At 37.6% G+C, this 20841-nt stretch overlaps 1 protein-coding gene across 1 annotated transcript in view; it reads right to left on the bottom strand.

The window, feature by feature from the left end:
* Positions 1–1232: 1232 nt before the first annotated feature.
* Positions 1233–20841, bottom strand: part of HECTD2 (HECT domain containing E3 ubiquitin protein ligase 2) — a 93907-nt gene continuing 74298 nt past the window's right edge. Inside the window, exons 16-21 of the mRNA XM_006880408.1 lie at positions 17734–17808; positions 14986–15073; positions 14795–14901; positions 11919–12034; positions 8987–9130; positions 1233–1353 (exon numbers count right to left, since the gene is read on the bottom strand). Coding sequence (XP_006880470.1) covers positions 1233–1353; positions 8987–9130; positions 11919–12034; positions 14795–14901; positions 14986–15073; positions 17734–17808 — 651 coding nt within the window. The remainder of the gene's footprint in view (positions 1354–8986; positions 9131–11918; positions 12035–14794; positions 14902–14985; positions 15074–17733; positions 17809–20841) is intronic.

Below are 20841 nucleotides of genomic sequence, written 5' to 3'. Positions count from 1 at the left end.
GTCTTGAATTGGAAAGATCTGTAACATGCTAATAACACTGCTTCAATTACTGATAATGAAAAATAAAGCCATTTACTGTCAGACTTAAATACAGTTTCTTTTCACATGCTACTTTATTAGAACACTCAAAAAAGGGTACTACTGAATTTACTATGTTCAGAATCCAGTGAAAAACAAACATTTTGGCCAAAATGTTGAACTTCTTCTTTTACCAAGCTACGTCATTTTGACACAAATGTTATTTATTGTATTCACTTTTGTCAAATATCTTAACCTACATTTTCCATAAATTATTGTTTACAAGTGGTGATCAAAAAATATTAGAAATAAACTATGTACATCAATCAAAATATATATATGTGTGTATATACATATAAACTGTTCTTTTGTGCTTGTAATTGACTTAACTTATCAATATTACTTAGATCTGATTTATTTTCTAGTCACCTGACCCTTAGGAAGAAGTATTATACAAATATTACAGTGTACTCAAAGGAACTAACTTAACTGCCGATGTGCATGCAGCTTAACAATGATATTTAAAAGAATATAACCGTGAATCCAATTACTCTGAAAATAATTACACTCTTGTACAATCTTTATTGATTTGTAAAAGCTGTATACACATCTAAAACCCTGAATTTACGTTGTAAAAATAAATCTTTAGCAATAAATGACACTATCAAAATCCCATGATCTCAGGCTAGTTTATGTAGTTATTTACATGCTTTTTCAGCAATAGTGAAAAGACTTTTATAGGACCAAAGCCAGTATATCAAAAAACCCTGTAAATAACATTTGCAATTACACTGTTGCTTACCTCTATATGAAAATCTGGCTACATGCCTCATATTAATGGTAACTCAGCGACCTGCTTCGCTTCTGGGTATGAGGAGCGCAATGTGGCCCTGGGGTTGTCTATGGCAGCCTTTGCTGTCCTCTGCTCCCCAGCGCAACACCTGCGTATGGGGAGTGATAAAGTGCTATAAAAAGAGGGACTAGACCCACACTTGGCTTTACTCCCTCTTCTTGTCCCCAGGGAAGCAATTTCTGTGTTTTTTAGAAAATCATGCCTTCACTGAAATACTTCATAGTTAATTTTAGAAAATCAGTATTTTAAAGTTAGTGAGCTTTGTCAAGGTGTTTGAGACAGAAACATGAAAAGGTTAAAGGCACAATAAGAGGGAAGTGAATGCTACATATAAAAAGTATTCTATTTCAAGTCTTCTAGGTTACTCGAGTCCAAAACCTTCCGAATTTGAAATTCCAATGATCAATTTCTGCTTCAGGTCTTTTTTGCTCTTGTAAGGGGGTAGGCAGAGTTGATTGAAGCAAGTGTGGGCCACTGGTAACCTAAGAAAGAGATTTTTGTAAAGACAGTATATTTTAAAACACATACAAAAAAGGAATGCTAAAAAAAACGGGAAAATACCAGGATACACACACAGAAATTTATCTTACAATGTTGAGATTATTCAATTATTCTTCCATTGAACAAATATTAATTGAAAACCTACCATCTATCAAACACCATTCTGTACACTTGGGCTATGTTTACCATCAATTCTCTGTTCTGATGACATTTTCTGCATTTTCTTCTGGGAGTAAGACAGAACTAGGTTTGAATACTGCTTCCCCTCACTTAATAGCTGTGGGACCTGGTTCAAGTACCATATGATCTCCAAATCAGAGCTTCCTTGTGAACGTGACAAGACATAGCTCTGGTGACACAGTTAATAGGGAGGTGTGCCTCTGAATAAAAGAATACACATTCCTGGCAGTTAAATGATAAAATTTACACCCCAGGAAACTCAATGGAGGGACAGTCCTAAAAGAAGATCCAATAGGCTTTGTAAGATTACATGAGCTATTTAAATAAAATACAGTATGGAACACAAGTACTAATATTAGTGCCTTCTTGACTGTGTAATAATAATATTAGTAAATAATAATAAAAAATGCATTTCTGGGAAACCTGATACCCATACTTTTAATGCTGCTGCCTCCAAGGTACATGTAATAATATTCACCCTTTGAATTCTTTTGTTAAACTCCCTTATTCAGTGTCTTGACAACATTGTTATCTTCATTTAAGATTTTTCTATCATTTAAGATTTTCTACTTAAGATTTTCACTTTTCCTTTAATCTTTATGAATTCCAAAACATCCAAAGTTTTGTCAAAAAGGTCAATGAATAAAAATAAAGCAGAGGAATAAAACAGAGAAAAGGAGAACATTTGAAATGAAGCTTGCACTATTAGAAATTAAACTCTGAGTTTCTATATTAAAATACTTAAAATCATTAAGATCAGCATTTACTGAGTGCTTGGTCTATGACAAACATTGTGCTAAATGCTTTAATATGCACTGTTTCACTTAAGTCACAACAACTTAAAAAGTGGTTATTTTAATATTCTTTTTACTGGTGAGAAAAAAAAGACATGTATATATTCACGTTAAATAATTTGTTCAAGGTCTTTAAACTGACAGAAACATGTGTGATTCAAATATAGATTAGTACAAGTAAAAAAAAATCAGTGTTCTTATGTGTAAAGATTTAACATTTTTATTTAACAAATATCTAGTGGCTCTGCGATGGAAATCCTTATAGAAGAAGTGAAAGAGCCCCTCTTAGTTAGAATACTGAACTTGCCCTTAGAGGCACACTGTCGCTGTGTCCAGGTAGTGTCATGTCTCGGTAATAAGTCTTCCTTAATTCTCTGCCAAGTTTTGCATAGATATAAGGTAACTGAAAATATCATGGCTTGAGGCAGGAAAATCTTAGTCCCAAAGTGATGTATTAGCTTGTTAACATTTTAAAATACCTTTAAAGAGGTCTTCAATATAAGGAGCTTTCTTCCCCACTCTGGAAATCCTAGAGTTGTGTGAGTTTTTGTGTCTAAGTTACTACACTTATGTCTAAGCCACCAGAGTGCTCACTAGATGATCTCTGAAATAAGGATAACCGGAATACAGTAGCTGTAAGAGGACCTGAAGGACTTGCTGCAGAAGGTCAAGGACTGTAGTCTTCAATATGGATTGAAGCTTAACATCAAGAAGACAAAGATTCTCACCACTAGGCCAACTGGTAGCACCATGATAGAGAAGAGATTTACAGCTTGCTCGGCTCCAAAACCAAAACTCTTTAACACCAGCAGTCAGGAAATCAAAAGATGAATTGCATGGAGAAAATCTTCTGTCAGGGACCTCACCAGAGTTCTGAAAAGCAACAATGTCAGTCTAAAGACTAAGGTGCACCCAATCCAGGCCATGATCTTCACAATTACTTGTTATGCTTCAGAGAGCTAGACAATGACTAAGGATGATAAAAGAATAATGCTTTAGAGTTCTGGTCCTGTAGAAGAGACTTGAACATACAATGGACCATCAAGAAAACAAATAGGTCTTTCCTGGAGAGGGTGAAACCAAGTCTCTCCTTGGAGGCTAGGATTTTGACGCTCATGATGGAAAGATATAAGACTGATGAAAATCTTTTAAGCTGAATCTCCTTTAAACAAATATCCCTTTGTTCTGTTTGAACAGCTGCCTCCTGGTTTTTGGTCAGGTCCAACATGAGAACAATTAAGTGTCAGTAACTGAAGCAATGGGCTCAAGTACGTGAGAGACGATGAACAGGACAGGACAAGGTTCAAATTCATTGTTCATAGGCCGCTATGAGTCATATCCAACTTCACGGCATGTAACAACAACATCATAATTTGTTATAATCCATACAGTTGGCCTTTTAAAGTCAATAAAATACAGGCAAGCATTTTCCTGGTAGTCTTTTCTTTCAGTCAAAATCCATCTGACATCAGCAACGATATTCTATATACTTCATGTGCTCCGCTGAATTTGTCTTGAATTCTGGCAGTTCCTGGTGAAATCTGTGCAGTCTTTTTACTTTATTTTTTATTATTTATCCCATTTGCTATTATTTATTCCATTGCTACTCTACATTCTTTAGTGGGATTTCTCCTGTGGCCTACTGGTAAGAAGCTGTGCTGCAACCCCAAAGGCATGTGGTTTGAATCCATCAGCTGCTCCATGGCAGAAGGCTGGGCAATGTCTGTCTATGTGATTTACTGCCTCTGAAAACCTACTGGTGGGCCTGCTATGAGTTTGTTCAGACTTGATGGCAATGAGTTTTTGTCTGAATTTGCATTCTTCACATATGATGCTACTCTGCATCTTGTCTAGTCTTTGGTGAATAGTTTCCAATGAGTCAAATTTATTCTTGAGATGGTTTCTGAATTTAGGCAGGATAGCAGGAGTGGCATCCATTTGCTAAACAACATGCCTCTGGAAACTCCATGAACTTTGATAAATGATGATAACTATAGAAAGGCTTCAGGCCTTCTGTTCATAGGGTCACTATGAGTCATGCTTGACTTGATGGCAATCAACAACAACATACCCAAGGTTGTATTTTGGCCCTTTATTTCTTCAGCTTCAACATGAACTTGCACATAAGAAATTGATGATCTGTTCTGCCATTCACACTGACATTGGAGCATCAGTGTCTTTTCCACCAACTTGATTCTTATTATTCCATATCATGAGGGCCACATATATATAGCCACCATTTCTGTTGTTGAAAATGGTAATGAGTAAGTTGTCGGCCTTGCCAAACTCTATTAGAAGATCTGTGTGTTCTCCATATTCAGCAGATGAAGCTCAGGCAGTCAAAAGCAGGACTTCTTGGCCTACCTCGGTAGAGAAATCCTGACGGATGGACTTTTGATATAATACTGCTAGCTAGCAGTTGTTGCACTGGAAATGAGGATTTACATGACAGAATCCCTTGAAAGCAAAAATCACTAAGTTAAAACTATCTGGTAACTGTGACAAATGGAAATAGCTGGAGAAACAAAACTGCTGTGTACCCGGAAAAACTCAAGTGAAGGTTCTTATTTAACGAGAGCAAAGACAACACTTGTTGAGGCCTTAGGATCCAGTAGTTTGGTCACTTGATTGGAAAAATAAAGCACTGTTTCTTAAAACAACAGCAACACCAAGCAACCAAGCAACCAACCAACCAAACTTCGTGGTCATTTCTATTGCCAAGGTCCTATTTTCCAGCAAATGATCTTTCCTCATTTCCAGTTTTTGCATTCCAATCACCAGCAGTTTTCAATGCATCTTGATTACTGGTTAATCATTTTCAGAATGCAGAAATAGGTAAAAAAAAGGAATCTTCAGTTTCTTCAGCTTTGTCAACAGTAGTTGGTATGTAAATCTGAGTTAACAGTCTTACTAATTGGTTTTCATTGTAGATATAGACATTATCCTATTATTGACAGCGTTGTATGTCAGGTTAGATCAGGAAATGACCTTCAAATCTACCTTTTCTGGTAGCAGAAGTCATGTTTATCCAATCAAAAATCTCAAAATCAGCCCATTTAATCCTAATGGCTAAACCATCAATAGTCTTTTTTTTAAAAGGAGATATATCTATATTTTAAAAAAGAATTTTTTAATTGTGATTTTAACAAATGTTTACAGAAAACTTGGATTTCCCTTTATTCATTTTTGCACATTTTCCTCCCGACCCTCACCCAGTTTGCTTTTTCCTTAAAAAAATACATTCATTGTTGATCTGTGTCTTCTAGGTTGCAACCCCCCATGATACAGCTTCAAGGATATGAACATGTACGGCCAAGCACAATCAATAAGAGTGCATCTAAATTCCAAAATCAGTCTCCATAATAGTCTATGTGTTTCCTACTGCCAAAGGGGCCCTTTAGAGTAGTGAGAGAAGATCTTCACCCTGAAACCCACAGCGTCCCTTTTCAGCAGGAAGTAGCTAAGAGAATACGCCGTCCCCTTTTCCTTATGACTCAGGGTGAAGTCTCTCTCAGGGAGGAGTGATAGGGAATGGCAAAGGACACACTGACAAAGAAGATTAATCAGAACTGGCTTTGACAAGCACTGTGGCATTTGGACAAGAACAAACTGGGAGGAGGGTAGAGAGAATAGTGTAACAATGAATGAATGGAAACCCAAAATCTCTGTAAATGTTTATGAAAATTAATAAAATATAATTATAGAAAAAAAGAAAAAAAATACATTCATTGTTGAACAATTCTTTTGACTTGCATACAAAATTCATATACATTGTGTTTGATTCATATACATTGTGTTTCAAACATTCCTTCATTCATTGTTATTTCATCTGATCATTCCCATACATTTGTGTTTTATAAAACCAATCATCATTGATCTTTGCTCACTATCACCTCGCCTTTACCACTTCCTAATTCCTTCACCCTCTCCCTCTGCCCACCAAACTCCACAACCCCATCATACCCTTCCCCTGCCCCCTCAGCAGCCCCCTACACCCTCACCCCTTCCACCTCTGGCCTTTTCTATTCATCTTACTAGTTATCTTTCTATTTTTACAATACTGCATAAGACCATTATGGTAAAAGATCAATCTTTATACATTGCATTTCATTTTTTATGGCTCCCAGTTTTCCTAGATTCATACTTAACACATTTCTTGTTCTGACAATTACTGGAATTTGAAGCTGCTGCTTCTCATTTTGAGTTGTGACACATCTGCAGCTGAAGTCCCTAGAGTTTTCTTCCACCTCCATTATTAGGACTGCTTCTACCCTTTGGAGAGGAAACTCTTCCTCAATTGTATTTTGAGTAACTTTTTAACCTGATGAGGGGCTCATCTTCTGGTACTATATATCTGCCAAAGAATATTACGACAAATAGACAGAGGACTTGTGGTAGTAAAAACATTTTTGCTAATATAAAATATTCTAAAAAATGTATTTTTAGTAAGCCAATATATGTTCACCTGAAAAGGCTTCTTCTGAATTGTTTTCATCTTCAGTCTTATAAATCCTGTCTAAAAGTTTCTTAATTCAAAAAATATATATAAACTTAATGTTGATATTAACAGTCGTTCATTTACTATGTGGATGGCTACAGGGAGAATACAAAGTTGTATAAGCACTTTTGGGGAACAAAATTACTAAGATACAAGGTAAAATAGAATGAGGGCCATATGATTTCTATATTTGCAGATTCACTGAAGGAATGACTGGCTTAAGCCTTTACAGAGGAATTGATCATCAAACTGGATCTTTAAGGAAAGGTAGAATGTGCATAGCCCTGGTGGCATAACATGTAACGTAAGCATTTTGAATATTTCCTTTTGGAAATATTTCCAGCCTTGGAAAACTGATGGAGAATCACTATGAGTCAGAATTACCTCCAAGGCAGGGACTTGTTTTCATGAGTAGGGAGGTGACTTGAGTTGAGTTAGGGAGGTAGGTAATAAACAAACATCACCCATATTAAAAAAGTAAATTAACAGCACAGAGGAAAACACACAGAAATAGCAAAATACCAGTTGATTAAAGCATAGGAGAAAAAAGAAAACGGAAGGGTATTTTTGGGGAGAAGACTTTAGGGTTTTATTTGACAAGCTGTAAAATTTAGGCTGATGGAGCAATAAATCTATTGCCCAAGGAAGCAGCATGATCAAAGTAGTTCTAAGGAAAACGGATTTAATAGGATAAAATTCTTAACAGAGGGCAGAACCTCAGCAGGCAAATCAGAGAGGTATTTGCTTAAATAAGCTTGAAATGAACTGAAAACTGCACCAGAGTGGAGGTAGTGGGGACAGAAAGGAGAGATTCTAGCTCTAAAATGAAAGAAAGAACTGGCTGATCTCAGAAAAGGTTCAACAACTACGGCAGAAGATTAAAAAAAAAAACACAACCAAAGATGGCATCTACTCCAATTCCTTTAGAAATTTCAAGGTATTTTCTAGGTATTTGGGGGGAAAAGAGCAGATTAGCATTAAACCACTAACATTACTAGAAAATAATGCACAGCCATCATCAGCATTATCCCTTTGATGTACAAAGAGATATAGATATAAAAGTAAAAAAAAATATGACTATTACTAGGGGAGAGCTCTGGTGGCCTAGAGGTAAGAAACCACGCTGCAATCTCAAAGGCATGTGGTTTGAATCCACCTGCTGCTCCACGGAGAAGGATGGACAATACCCTGCACAACTTACTGTCTCTGAAAAATCTGGAGTGTCAGTTATGGGTCCGTTCTTATTCGATGGCACAACAACATTATTACAGGGGATTTCTCTCATTTCAATCTTGAGTTAAGAATTTAGAGCTTTCCCTCCAGAGGGTTTTCCGAGGCTGTGAAGTGCACAGAGGAGAGAGCCCATCTTTGTCCTATGGAGCGGCTGCTGGATTCCAACCACCAGAGATGCTGCCATTGGGCTCGTGCAGCAACTCCCTGTGGGCCATGCCGCTAGAGCTCATGAACAGTGGGCCTACATAGTAACCTCAACCTCCAGCAACATCATCCCATTAGTTGGGACACTACTATCCTTCATATGCATAAATTTGGCTCCAGGAGGCCATATAAGCACCTAACCTAGCACAGCCTACCATCCTGTCCACTCCTCTCCTTTCTGCAGAGTGATCCATTCCTCTCTCTGGAAGGTACTGTCTTTACTTTCACTTTTGCTCCAACCTCCTACCCTTCGCTCCTGGCAAGTTGGATATCCCCATCTTGGTGACCACGGCATTTCTGGGGCTCTGATCAAACTCTGTTTGCTGCAACAAGGGCTTGGCCCATGCTGAGACTTCAATCATGTCAGACAATAGCTCTTTTAAGGGCCACTAATATTCCTGTACACTGTCTGGTGTCTCTGTGGCATTGACTTTCCTGTTGTGTCCCATTCAACCCAATTCTTTGACCAGGCAAGGGAGACCAAAGCCAGGGCATTCCCTCTCTAACAACAGATCTCAAAAATCAATACCACAGAACTTTAAACCAAAGCTGCCCTCATTTCAAAGTCAAGTTTACTGTTAAGATTCTTCTATAAAAATTACTTGAGACTGAATCAATCTCCTGATTACTAATACATAATTATTATTACTCTTAGGAAAAAACCTATAAAGTAAAGTAAAATAAAATTACAAACTGGAAACTTACCAGTTAGTCGAGGTTTCATTCTTTGAGATTTTGAAGTTCAAGTCAGCCATCCCTCCTACAGGCACTCTGTCACTTCCCGTTGTAAAATGCAACAACTTCTTTTGAAGATCAAGAGGAAATCCAAGTACAACATCCCAAAAGTATCTAGATAATATTGAAGAAAATGCATGTAAACTGTTTTGATAAAGTCTCATATACCAGAATGAAGAATTCAGCCAATTAGGGGTGAGAGCAAAAAAAATCAGAAGACTTTTCTTAAAGACACATAAAATCAATGAATATTAAAGTTTACATACAGGTAAATTACATTTTCAACTTCCATTGTTAAAAAGTTATAAAGGTAGTCCAAGAACTGTTGCTAGGTGACACTGAGCCAATTCCAATTCACAGTGGCCCTACATACAACAGAAGCAAGCCCTGGTCAGACCTTCCTTGTGTGTATTCTCACAATCACAACTAAGTCTGAGCCCATCACTGCAGACACTGTCTCCAGGCATCATGTTGCGTCTTCTTCATTGTCTTGAGGCTGGTCTTTTTTTCTGGCCTTCTACTTTCACAAGCATGATGTCCTTCTCCATGGACTAGCCCCTTCTGATACCATGTCCTAAATATGTGAGACAAAGTAGCTCCAGTCCGACAGGTGGTGCTGTGTGCTGCCAAGGTGGAAACAATGCTTAGCTAACCCTCCAGTGGACATTCAGAGGCTGTGTATTGCACGAGAGGAGACTGCCCATCTTTCTCCCATGGAGCAGGTAGTAATTTTGAACCACTTGCCTTTGGGTTGGCAGCACAACTCCTTACCACTAGGCCACCAGAGCTCCCTCAGCAGATAGAACAAAAAGTTATCTTTTGCCTTCTATATAATTTTAAAAGTTTTATTTTGTCAACACCCAAAAAAGTAAACCCACAGCTATGGAATTAATGTTGATTCACATTTACTCTTTGTTGTTGTTGTTATGTGCTCCTGAGTTGGAACAAACTCATAGCTGACCCTTCAGTGGGTTTTCAGAGGCTCTAAATCACATGTGAGGAGACTGCTCTTCTTTCTCCAACAGATAGGTTGGCAGTGCAACTTCTTACCACTAGGCCACCAGAGCTCTCCGCAGGACAGGGTAAAACTGCCTCAAAGTGGTTTTAGGCTGTAATTTCTATTGAAGCAGATGGGCACATCTTTCAGAGTGGCTGGTGGGTTTGAACTGCCAATATTTCACTTAGTGGCCAAGCACTTTAATCACTATGCTACCAGGTTTCCTTTTCCAACATGGTGCAACTGAAATGCTATTTAATATGTCTAACATACTTGAAATTCTGAGACTGAAGCAATTTTTAAAAACATTCAAATCTCTACATTTTTGCAGAAACTTACTACTTTCTGCCAAGAAATTAAGTGATTTAATATTTAATGTTCTCATGTTATTTTCTAAGGATAAAAGAAGACAGTGTAGTACTCTACAGTATATCCATTAGTTTATACTTGATTCAAGTCACAGATAGACAGTCTTCTGGTACTTTGTGCTTTCAGCCAAGATCTGCTGTCAGGGACCTCTCCAGAGTACTGAAGAACAACAATGTCACTCTAATATTGGCCGTAATATTCATAGTTCCATGGCCTCTTCTAAACCTAGGCTGCATACTTGGCAGTTTTCTGCTGATGTGTTGTTCCAGTCATTTGGGGATAATATTCAGCAGAATCTTGCTTGCATGTGATTGATATTAATGAAATTGTTTGATAATTTCCACACTCTGTTGGGTCACCTTTTTTTGGAATGGGGACAAATATGGATCTCTTCCAGTCAACTGGCCAGGTGGTTATCCTCCAGGTTTCTTGGCACAACTTGGTGAGCACATCTACACCAGTGTCTGTTTGTCTAGCACCTCGTCCAGGAGGCAGATGTCAGAGTATGGTTCAAAATCAGGAAATGTGTACGTCAAGGATGCATCCTATCTCCATACCTTTTCAATCTCTATGTGCAACAGATTACCTGGGAGGCTAGTCTCCATGAGGAAGAATGTGGCATCAGGTATGGAGGATGGCTCATCAACAACTTGTATTATGAAGATGACACAAACTTGCTTGCTGAAACTGGGGAGGAACTGAGGGATTTGCTGCAGAAGGTCAAGGACCACAGCCTTCAAAATCAATTGAAGTTCAACATCAAGAAAACAAAGATTCTCACCACTGGGATGATTGGCAGTAACATGACAGATGGTGAAGAGATTGAGACTGTTAACAGCTGCAGTTTGCTTGGCTCCACAGTCAACATTCTTGGAACCAGCAGCCAGGAAATCAAAAGACAAATTACATTGGGAAAATCTGCTGTCAGGGACCTCTCCAGTATACTTAAGAACAACAATGTCAGTCTAGAGACTAAGGTGTGCCCAATTCAGGCCATGGCCTTTGCAATTATCTGCTATGCATCAGAAAGCTGGATAATGACTAAGGATGACAGAAGAATTGATGCCTGTGAGTTGTGGTCCTGGAGAAGAGTATTTACTATATCAATTGACTGCTAGAAGACCAAACATGTTTGTTTTGGGGAGGGTGAAACCAGGCTGCTCCTTGGAGACAAAGATTCTGAAGCTTTGTCTGACATCCTTTGGGCATGTTGCAAGGAGAAACCAGTCCTTGGAGAGGGAAATTATGTTTGGAAAGGTGGAGGGACAGTGCAAAAGGGGAAGACATTGGAGGAGATGGATTGACTCAGTGACTAGGGTAATGGGGGCAGATGTGTCAGAGACAGTGAAATTGGCTCAAGACATAGCAGGGTTCAGAGCTGTTGTACACAGAGTCGCTATGAATCGCAAGCAACTTGATGGCACATAACAACAGCAACAATACTTGATTCAAAGATCTTAAGTTACCCAAGCAAAGGAATCACTTTCTCTTTCAGTCTCTCTCCTGCAACCCCATCACTAGAAGCAAAGAGGTCACCTTATAGTCAAATCCGTTTTAGCGTAGCCGTCATACTGAGTACTTCTTTGCAGAGCATGCATATCCAGTTCAGGACTTCCACACACCAGAATTTCAACCTCTTCTGGACGAAGCAGCTGCCAAGAATTATTTATAAAAAATGACCATTAAAGAAGGGAAAGACAATATACAATAAGGGGGTGATCAGCACAGTATCACTAGTGAAAGAAAAGATGTGAAGTACACGGGAGACACAGACAACAAAGGTAAACATCACTGACTGCATCAGCTACCCTATCTGCAATAATGGGCACAATCTATTACTGGAAACTTAAGTAGGACAGATGAATGAACATGGACAGGTGAAAGGCACTCAAAACTCATGATTACATGGAGGTTTTGTCAGACGATAGCTCTCCACACCTATTTGTACATGCTGTAATTACATACACGTAAATGTTAGAGCCAACAGGTGGCAAAGTTATGGAAACTACTGAATCCTAACAAAACATCCTGAGGGAATGAACTGCCTCAGCACCATACCCTTGAGGGGACATCAAGGTCAACTGGCATAACACAACGTCCAAAAATCAATGTTACATCCTATCTCGGTGAGTAATGACTGAGGTCTTAAAAGCTTGTGAATATATTGTGAGTGAACAAAAAGGTTTAGTAAATAAATTAATGAGACAAGCAAAATAGGAATATTTGAACAGACTTTCTTTTGGCTCCTTGAAACAGCAGAAGCTTGGGTTAAAAACCTTTTAAAAAAGAAAATTTTTATTAATAATCCATAAATATATGTTGTAAAAAAATTCAGATATACAGTACTGTATGGAAAAAAAAGTTATCTCCCTTCACAATATTCTAGACGTTACCAGTGTTTAATATATAACTTTTTTTCCTGTACACTTAACATAAGTGTGAATATGTAAAGGGTTTGTTTTGTACTAAAGTAAGTAGTGCCTATTTTTAAGGGTAAGATTAAATATGTGAATGATTATCTCAAATATATTGAATAAAATAAGATAAAAGCTAAAAAAAAAAGCTTGTGAATAGCTAGTTAAGATACAACTATTTTTCTTTCCAGGGACTATCAAAGATGCAGAGAAACAACCAGTCTGCAGGATGAATGTCCCACATGAATGTCAACCTCCATGACCCTGAAGCCAGCTCCCACTGCTAACTATTCTGAAATGGACCACGGTACTATGTCTGGGACAGAGTGGGAGAAAAATGTGGAACTAAATTCAAAGTCACAAACAAAAGGAGCCTTGCTGATCTAATATCGACTGGTGAAACCCTGAGTCTAAGGCTCTCAGTAACCTGGAACTCAGCAGCCTGGAATGAAATTCATCCCTGTGGTTCAACTTTCAGCCAAACAACAGACATGCTCATAAGGTGACCAATGAGGCCACAGAAATGGTCACTCCTCAGATCAATGAATCAATCAAAATCCTACGGGCAGGATTTGCCCAGGGAGAAAGTTCAGAAGGCAGGAGGGGATACAAAGGTGGAAGAAAATGAGAAGCAAAGGGAGCAAGTGGGAGGAGTGCTCCTCTATTAGAACGTGGAGGCTGAAATGAAAAACAAAGCAAAATTCGTATGAATAGCCAAATGGCAAAATAATTGCTCTGTAAAGAGGAAAAAAAAAGATGAAAAAATGATTTAAAAAAGAAAAAATTAAGCTGAAACTATTTTTACAGAGCCAAGGCACCAAAAATAATGGCTTGTCTTAGAGTAAATCAAACCTTGTTTGTTCTCCATTTAGATTTTTCCTACTGAGGCAAGATAATTTTGCTTTTGAAAGTTTATCAATTTGGTCAAGCCATTAAGCTTCCCTTTTGCAAATGGTAATTAACAGTGTGCTAGAGCAAGAGACGAAGCATGAATTCCAAGTACAACTCTTCCCTAAACCCAGCGTGAATAAGCTCCTTAGCTACTCCAGCATCCACTGATCTCTCCGGCTCCTTTCAGTGCGCACTGCACAGTCTGGATTCTTGGTTACATTGTCTGATATTGCTCATTTGTTCTTTCCTCTCTACAGATTAGGCTGCCACTTAATAAGACTAAAATTCTCAAAAAGAGGGAAGTTGCAATACCATTAAATTCTTGCCTTTCTCTCCTCCCTACCCCTACCACTTACTGTGTGTGTCACAGATAAAACTCTTCTCGTGCTCAATAAATTGCCTCTTTTTCAAAGGCAGGTGACAAAGCTTACTCTAAACCAAGCTGGGGAGAATGTAAACACAATTGCTTCTGCCCCAAAGTAGCCTGTAAAGTCCGTTTCTTTTCTATGAAAAGTAATTCACATGAAAGACTTTATGCCGAACCCTCACAGTAAAGCTGAAGGCAGGTACAAGTGGTCCTGGGGAGCTGGGGTTAAGAACACAGGCTCTTTAGAGATTTACAGTATTTTCTACAAGATGTTCTAAATAGCAAAGCTACATGGTAAGAGAAGTCAAAGCAACATATTCCTGCCATGGCTTTGGATACAAATGACTTTCTATGGGTAGAAGGTAATTCAGAGTTTCTGAGGAACTCCAGAAGCAGCAGGCATAACAGTAAAAAAGTAAGACTTCCACTGATTTAACTGTTTTCTGTGTTTATTCCATAGGACTAAGACCTCGAAGCTGTAAGATCTCTTCAACCACTCAGGGATTTTTAATTTTTTTTTTTTTTAAATTCTAAAAGAAAGAGTAAGAAAACAGAGTTGTTGTATAGCAGAAGGGGGGAAAATGAAAGAAATATTTTCATCTTCAGCTCCATTTTAACAAAGTAGGAAACATGGCCTTCTTTTAAAAGTTTAATGACTAAAACAGGTCAAGAATTATTGACCAAATATTAAAGTATTACGAAATCTAACCAAAAGCATTAATTTAATGTCTTAAACTCACCATTAGGGCATTTGAAGCACACACACTATGGAATCCATAATAAAATGCAGCAAACTGCTTGTAGATGGATTTGTTGAGAAGGAAGTCTACATATAGCTGTACATACTCTGTAAAATAATTTTATTTCTGTTAAACACTAAAAGCAGTAGGTGAACACTCATCCATTTGAAGTAAAAAAATAGTCAACCTACCTTTTCTATTTTGATTGGTAACTGGAACTTTGTCACCTCCTGGCTTTAAATTATAGGACTTGATGATTCCAAATTCTTCTTGGAAAACCTAATGGGAGATGTCATCATAGCTTGTTTAGCGGTACGGCTAATAGAATAGTAGGCTCCAAAGACTACGTTTGGAGAGTCTTAAATGTAAAGCAGAAGGTTATGAGGTGGGTTTTCCTGCTTTCTCATGATACAAATTACAAAAAGGATTAAGAACAAAGGGTAAAAAAAGCATTAAGAGATTAAAAAAAATTTAAAATTGGGCTTTAGCTTAATCTTATTTGCTAAATAAAGTTAAACATTTAACTCATGTGGCCACTAAGACCAGGGGATACTCAGGTCTTTATAGCTATGTGGAACACCGTCATCTCCATTACTCAACCTCTGTTAGAGGTGTGGCAATTTCGGGCTGAGCCACTAGTTTCTAGGCCTAACTTCTTAGTATTGAGGGTTCAGCAGATGATTTTTTTTTAAAAAAAACAAAAAAACAAACCTAGAATTAGTGAAACCTAGAATTAGTGGGTGAAAGTTTACAGAGCATATTAATTTTTCCAGTTAACAAGGTATATGCATTTTGTTTTGTCCCATTGGTTGCAAGTCCCTCCCCCTGACAGGGCTCCTCCCACGCTCTCCCCAGGGGTCTTGCTACCAGCTCTCTTTCTTTCCTGCCCTCTCCATCATCTGAGCTTCCTTACTGGGTAAATGATGCCCTTTTGGTCTTATACAGTTGACTGTATTGCAGAGTACATTTCTTCCTGGTGCTATTCATTTTACAGGCCTATTTTTAGGCTGAACATTGACCTCAGCAGGAGGGGTCAGTTCCAGGCTTGAAGGCTGCCCCGTCTCAGGGGGTTCCCCTAGTCTAGTAGAGTAATAAGTCCAAAAGGAAGAACTTTCAATTTTGCTCTCTAAATTTTTCTCCCTCTCTGTCCAGGATTTTTTGTTGTGATTCTGACCAGAGGAGTTAGATAGGGAAGAGGTTCTGGTGTGCATGGGCCATTAGCCCTTTAGACTAATTGTATGCATGAGTCTTTGATTTTTTTTTTTTTCACTTGCTCTGGACAAGGAAAGATGAAAAGCTGGTAGGACTCTTGAGAATAGCTTTCTTATACACCGTCTTTGTTCCTCCCTAGGGTTCCAGCCTGCAAGATAGATACCCAGCTCACCATTGGTCAGCGTCTTCAACATCAATAGCTGTGAGGTCAACATAAGCGAGTGTGTGTGCTAACCAGACTGTAGGGAGACTATGGCAAAGCGCAGCCTGACAGAGCCAGATGGATCCAGGGTCAAGGATCCTGTGTCAGTATGTTGCTGCTCACTGAGAACTTGCCTAAACTGAGGGACTGTATCTTGCTGTTGACTGAGAGCTGTATGAGCTAACTGAGGAAATGTGTCTTGCTGTTGACCTGGCTTGGGCTGCTAGTCACTAAATAGGCTCTTTCATGGTGTGATATCTTTTGCCCCACCACTTCCCTGTTTCCCTAATATTCCACAACTGAGAGTAAAAAGAGATTCTGTAAAGTCTTTGTGGTCATTTGCAACCAATTTTGGATCCAGAAAGTAGTATAAGTAGGTGTAGCAGAGTGGAAGGGACATGTCTGGTGTTGCTGGGATCAGTTTTATACTCTATTGTATTTTGTTAATGGGGACAGCTCTCCTTTGTGGAGTTAGCTATCTCCATGTTACCTTTGCTAGTTTTACAGAGGCTTCTTGCAAGCTTTTAAAAACCTATTCACAAGTAACTAAAGTAGGAGGTAAAACATTGTCTTTATGTAGTATGTTATGGCAGTTGACCTAATTGACCCCGAGACTGTGATATGCTAAGTCTCCAAGCCTAGTAAGACATTCTCTCAAAGTGTCTGGTTATAGCTATGACATTTTTATAACTCTGCCCCCCATATGCTCTTCAATATTTCTGGATATAATTACTACACATACAAACACATATTGTGTAAACTATCTTCTGCCAAACCTATACACACTCATTAGTGTAGTCCCATTCACCTTCTCACGTCTGTTTAGCTTGCTTGTTGATCCATGTATCATAGATGCTACTTGTAATTAGAGTATTTGCATGTCTATCCATGCATCCACTTGCAGATGTTTATTATCATTGCAGGCTGTGTGCATAATCCTATTTACTTTTTGTTGTCTTTTACTGATGCACCTCTCAGTGATTTCCTTGGTTACTGGCCCTTAGTGCTGCTCTCCCACTTGCTGTACACTGCCTTTCTTTCACTTCCTGTTATTTATTGTGTGTCAACTCTTCAGTGAATTACTACTCTCCCTTCTCCTCTCATCCCTGTTAACCACCAAAGAATGTTTCTGTGTGCAAACCTTTTCTTGACCTTTTACAATAGTGGTCTCCTACAGTATTTATCCTTTTATGACTCACTGACTTCACTCAGCATAACGGAGAGCCTTACTTTTAGAAGTTGAAACGCTGAGAAAAAAACCAAGTCAACGGAATGTGCCAGTTGCCTGGTAGAGTACCCTTTCTTCTGGCTAAGTGTCTTTAAGTACCATGATTAACTGTTGACCTACATGCTTCTCTCACTGTTGCAACTTTATTAGGTTAAGATCCTTTAGACTAAGATTTTACATAATGATGAATAAGGGTTAACTGATTAACCCTTGTTCATCATTTCTAATGGTACTTAATAATAAATAACAATTATATAGATATATTGACAGTAGAAAGCTATTTGCCTTTAATAGTACCTGGAATGTTGAATAGAAATCTTCTTCAACATTGCCTTCATGTGATAAGAGTTCACTTAATCCATGGGCCAATTCCTATAAAAAGAAATCTGTATCACTGATGTGACTGTCATTACAAGTTACTATGGTGACATCACTATTTATTAATTGATAATATTCTTAATTTCAATTTATATTTTTAAAACACTGTTAGGCTTCATCTTTTAAATAAAAAATTATACTGTTTATGCATGTTATGTGGTTTCCATGGATCAGTTATAGTAATGTCCCCTCACCAAGACAAAGCTGAGAATGCTGGAAGAAATATTTTTTTAACCTATAACTTATGTTATCCAAGAGTCAGGATTTAAGACGGAAAAAAATAACCCAATATTTAAAAAAATATTACCAGATTTTATTTTAAAAATTAAAGACTTAATTTATCAGAAATAAGACTAACTATATAAACAGTGAGGGAGCTCTGGTGGTTCAGTGTTAAAGAACTGCACTGCAGCACAAAGGTATGTGGTTCAAATCCACTAGCTGCTCTGTGGCAGAAAGAAGGGCTGTCTCCTTCTTTATGATTTACTGCCTCTGAAAACTTGCTAGAGGGTCATCTATGAGCTGGTTCTGACTTGACAGTACACAACAACAGATGAACAGTGTGACTGAATGACCCAACATACTTTATATAGTAAATGTTTCATTCCATGAAAACCAGAATAAATCTAAGCTGACATAGTAAACTGCCATAATTTAATTACTAATAAAAATGTGGATGATGAAATTAAAATTGGGATAATTGACATTTTTTTAAGAATTTCAGTAACTAGTAAGTAAATGCAAGGGGAAAAGGTATCATTCTTCCTTTAAACGTTAAGTATTTAATTATTTAAATACAGAGTCAATAGGCCATAAATTCAGGCTTACTAAATTCTGAAAGGGATTGAGGATTGCAGACCTTTCCCCCCTCCAGCCTTTGCATTTTCAAACTCACTTTCAGTGAAAATTGCTTTATTTACCTATACTGTTAAGACTCTTAGTTGTACTATGCTGTTTCAAAAACATTAATTACTCTGGTGGCTTAGTGGCAAGGATTTGTGCTGGGACTTCAAAGGTGGTTTGAATCCACCAACTGCTCTGCAGGAGAAAGGTGGAAGTCTTCTGCTGTGGGATTTACATCCTCTGAAAACATGCTGGATGGTCAGCTATTAATCCATTTCTATTCAATGGTACAGACAATATTCATGTAGTTCACTTACATTATGCTCTCACACACGGTTTAAAAATCCTGATCTTTTTTGGCAAAGTGTACTTACAAGTGACTTAAGCAGAAGGAAAAGAGATAATTTGTTGGAATGAAGGTCCACTCTCCTCTCTTCTATGAACAACTACAAAAACTTCCCGAAGTGTATTTTTTTAAATCCCTGAAGTGTCTTTTCCCATTTAGACTATGTCAGGAAGAGGATCTTGGTTAGTTCATTATTTTGAACAGTTATTAGAGTCACAGGAAAATATGAAATTAATTTATCATTAAAGAGTCAACAGACAAATATGAAATGAACTTCTCTATGTAAACAGTATATTAACATGATCACTATGATCACAACTAGCATACTGACATGCTCAATATGATCATATATTGATAAGATCACAAAATATTATCTAGGAAAATTGCAGTAACCTCCATCATAACATTGGACAATTTAGTGGTAAAATTTGGTCAAACTAGAATATTTGAGGGGGAAAATGGCCAAAATGCAATATGAGAAGCTAAGTGGTCTATTTCTCTTACAGATGACAAAGGCCACAATGACTTATGTAAACAATCCAAGGTCATAATGGTGTTTCAGATCCAAGATTTTAAAAAGATAACTATTTTTAAAGACATTCTATTTTTTTAACTACTTTGTTTTATAAAAATGTGAACTTAAGCTCTTAAGCTTAAAGAACCCAAATGACTTCTAAAAATGTATCTGATATATCTACTGGGAAAGTATGAAAAATGGCTTTCTAATCAGATCCACATTCTGGATTGTTGAGTAGCATTGCGTCAGAACCGACTGAAAGCTGACCTTCCACCAGGTTTTCAGAGGCAGTTAATCGTACAGGATGAGACTGCCCATCTTTCTCCCACATAGCAGCTGGTGAATTCGAACCATGTACCTTCAGGATTGCACTGCAGCTTTTGGATAAGGTTCTCAGTTTCACAGGAAGGTGCCAATACTACTTAGAACTCATCTGACCATAAAAATGTAGAGATATTTGGGTCTACAACCATACCACCAAAACCACAGATGAACTCATCTAAAATGTAGGGATATTTGTATAGCCGTAGGCAGCAAGGCAGCAAAGTCCATTTTCTAGGCACTTGCTGAGAAAATATATAGGAATTCTCTGCTGACTAAAAATGATAAATGTTGGTCAAAACTCAGCTGTAAAAATAAGATTATTAGGTGTTTGATACAAGGATGTGTAGGTTACTACTAAACATTAATTTTATATTTTATGATCAGAAACTTACATACTTAGGACTGTACTATTTTGGCTCCTTATATAATTGTGTTTACTAATCCTTACAACATGCCTGCAATGAGAAGCAGAAATGTGTCCAGTCCTAAAGAAACCTAAAAAGGAAATGCATTTATTTCCTTTTTTTATGAGTGTTGTTGCAGACATTGTTTAATGACACTGCATAGTGTCAAGGATCAATAGAAGAAATTTCTCTAAGACTCACTATGAGTGATAACTATTTTTTTTTCTGAAAAATATTATCTACTTTATCTTAAAGCCCTGTGGCTCATGTGTTAGACAGTTTTTTCCCCCTATGGAAGCTTCAGTATATTTCTGACAATTAGACATATGAACTTGACAAAAAAATAAAGTTACTATTAACCTAATCTAGGGTTTAGTTTTATATTCTAATCCTTAATTTAAAAAAATCTAGAGACACTTCTTACTGATTCTTTCATAACCCACCTAAAATTATTTATGATGGGCATTACAGTTGTCTAACTCGTTGAGCATTTCTTAAGCTCAAGGAACTGAAGAGCAAATTCAAACCTCGAGTTGCTACAATCAAAGATGCTTTAGGCAGAATGTTAAATGATCCAGGAGGTATCAAAAGAA

Source organism: Elephantulus edwardii, unplaced genomic scaffold (assembly GCF_000299155.1).
Source record: "Elephantulus edwardii isolate Elephantulus edwardi_28Jun2011 unplaced genomic scaffold, EleEdw1.0 scaffold00007, whole genome shotgun sequence".
NCBI classification, from domain to species: Eukaryota; Metazoa; Chordata; class Mammalia; order Macroscelidea; family Macroscelididae; genus Elephantulus; species Elephantulus edwardii.
Note: the sequence above shows the minus strand (reverse complement) of the source record. Positions and strands in the feature narration are given on the sequence as shown.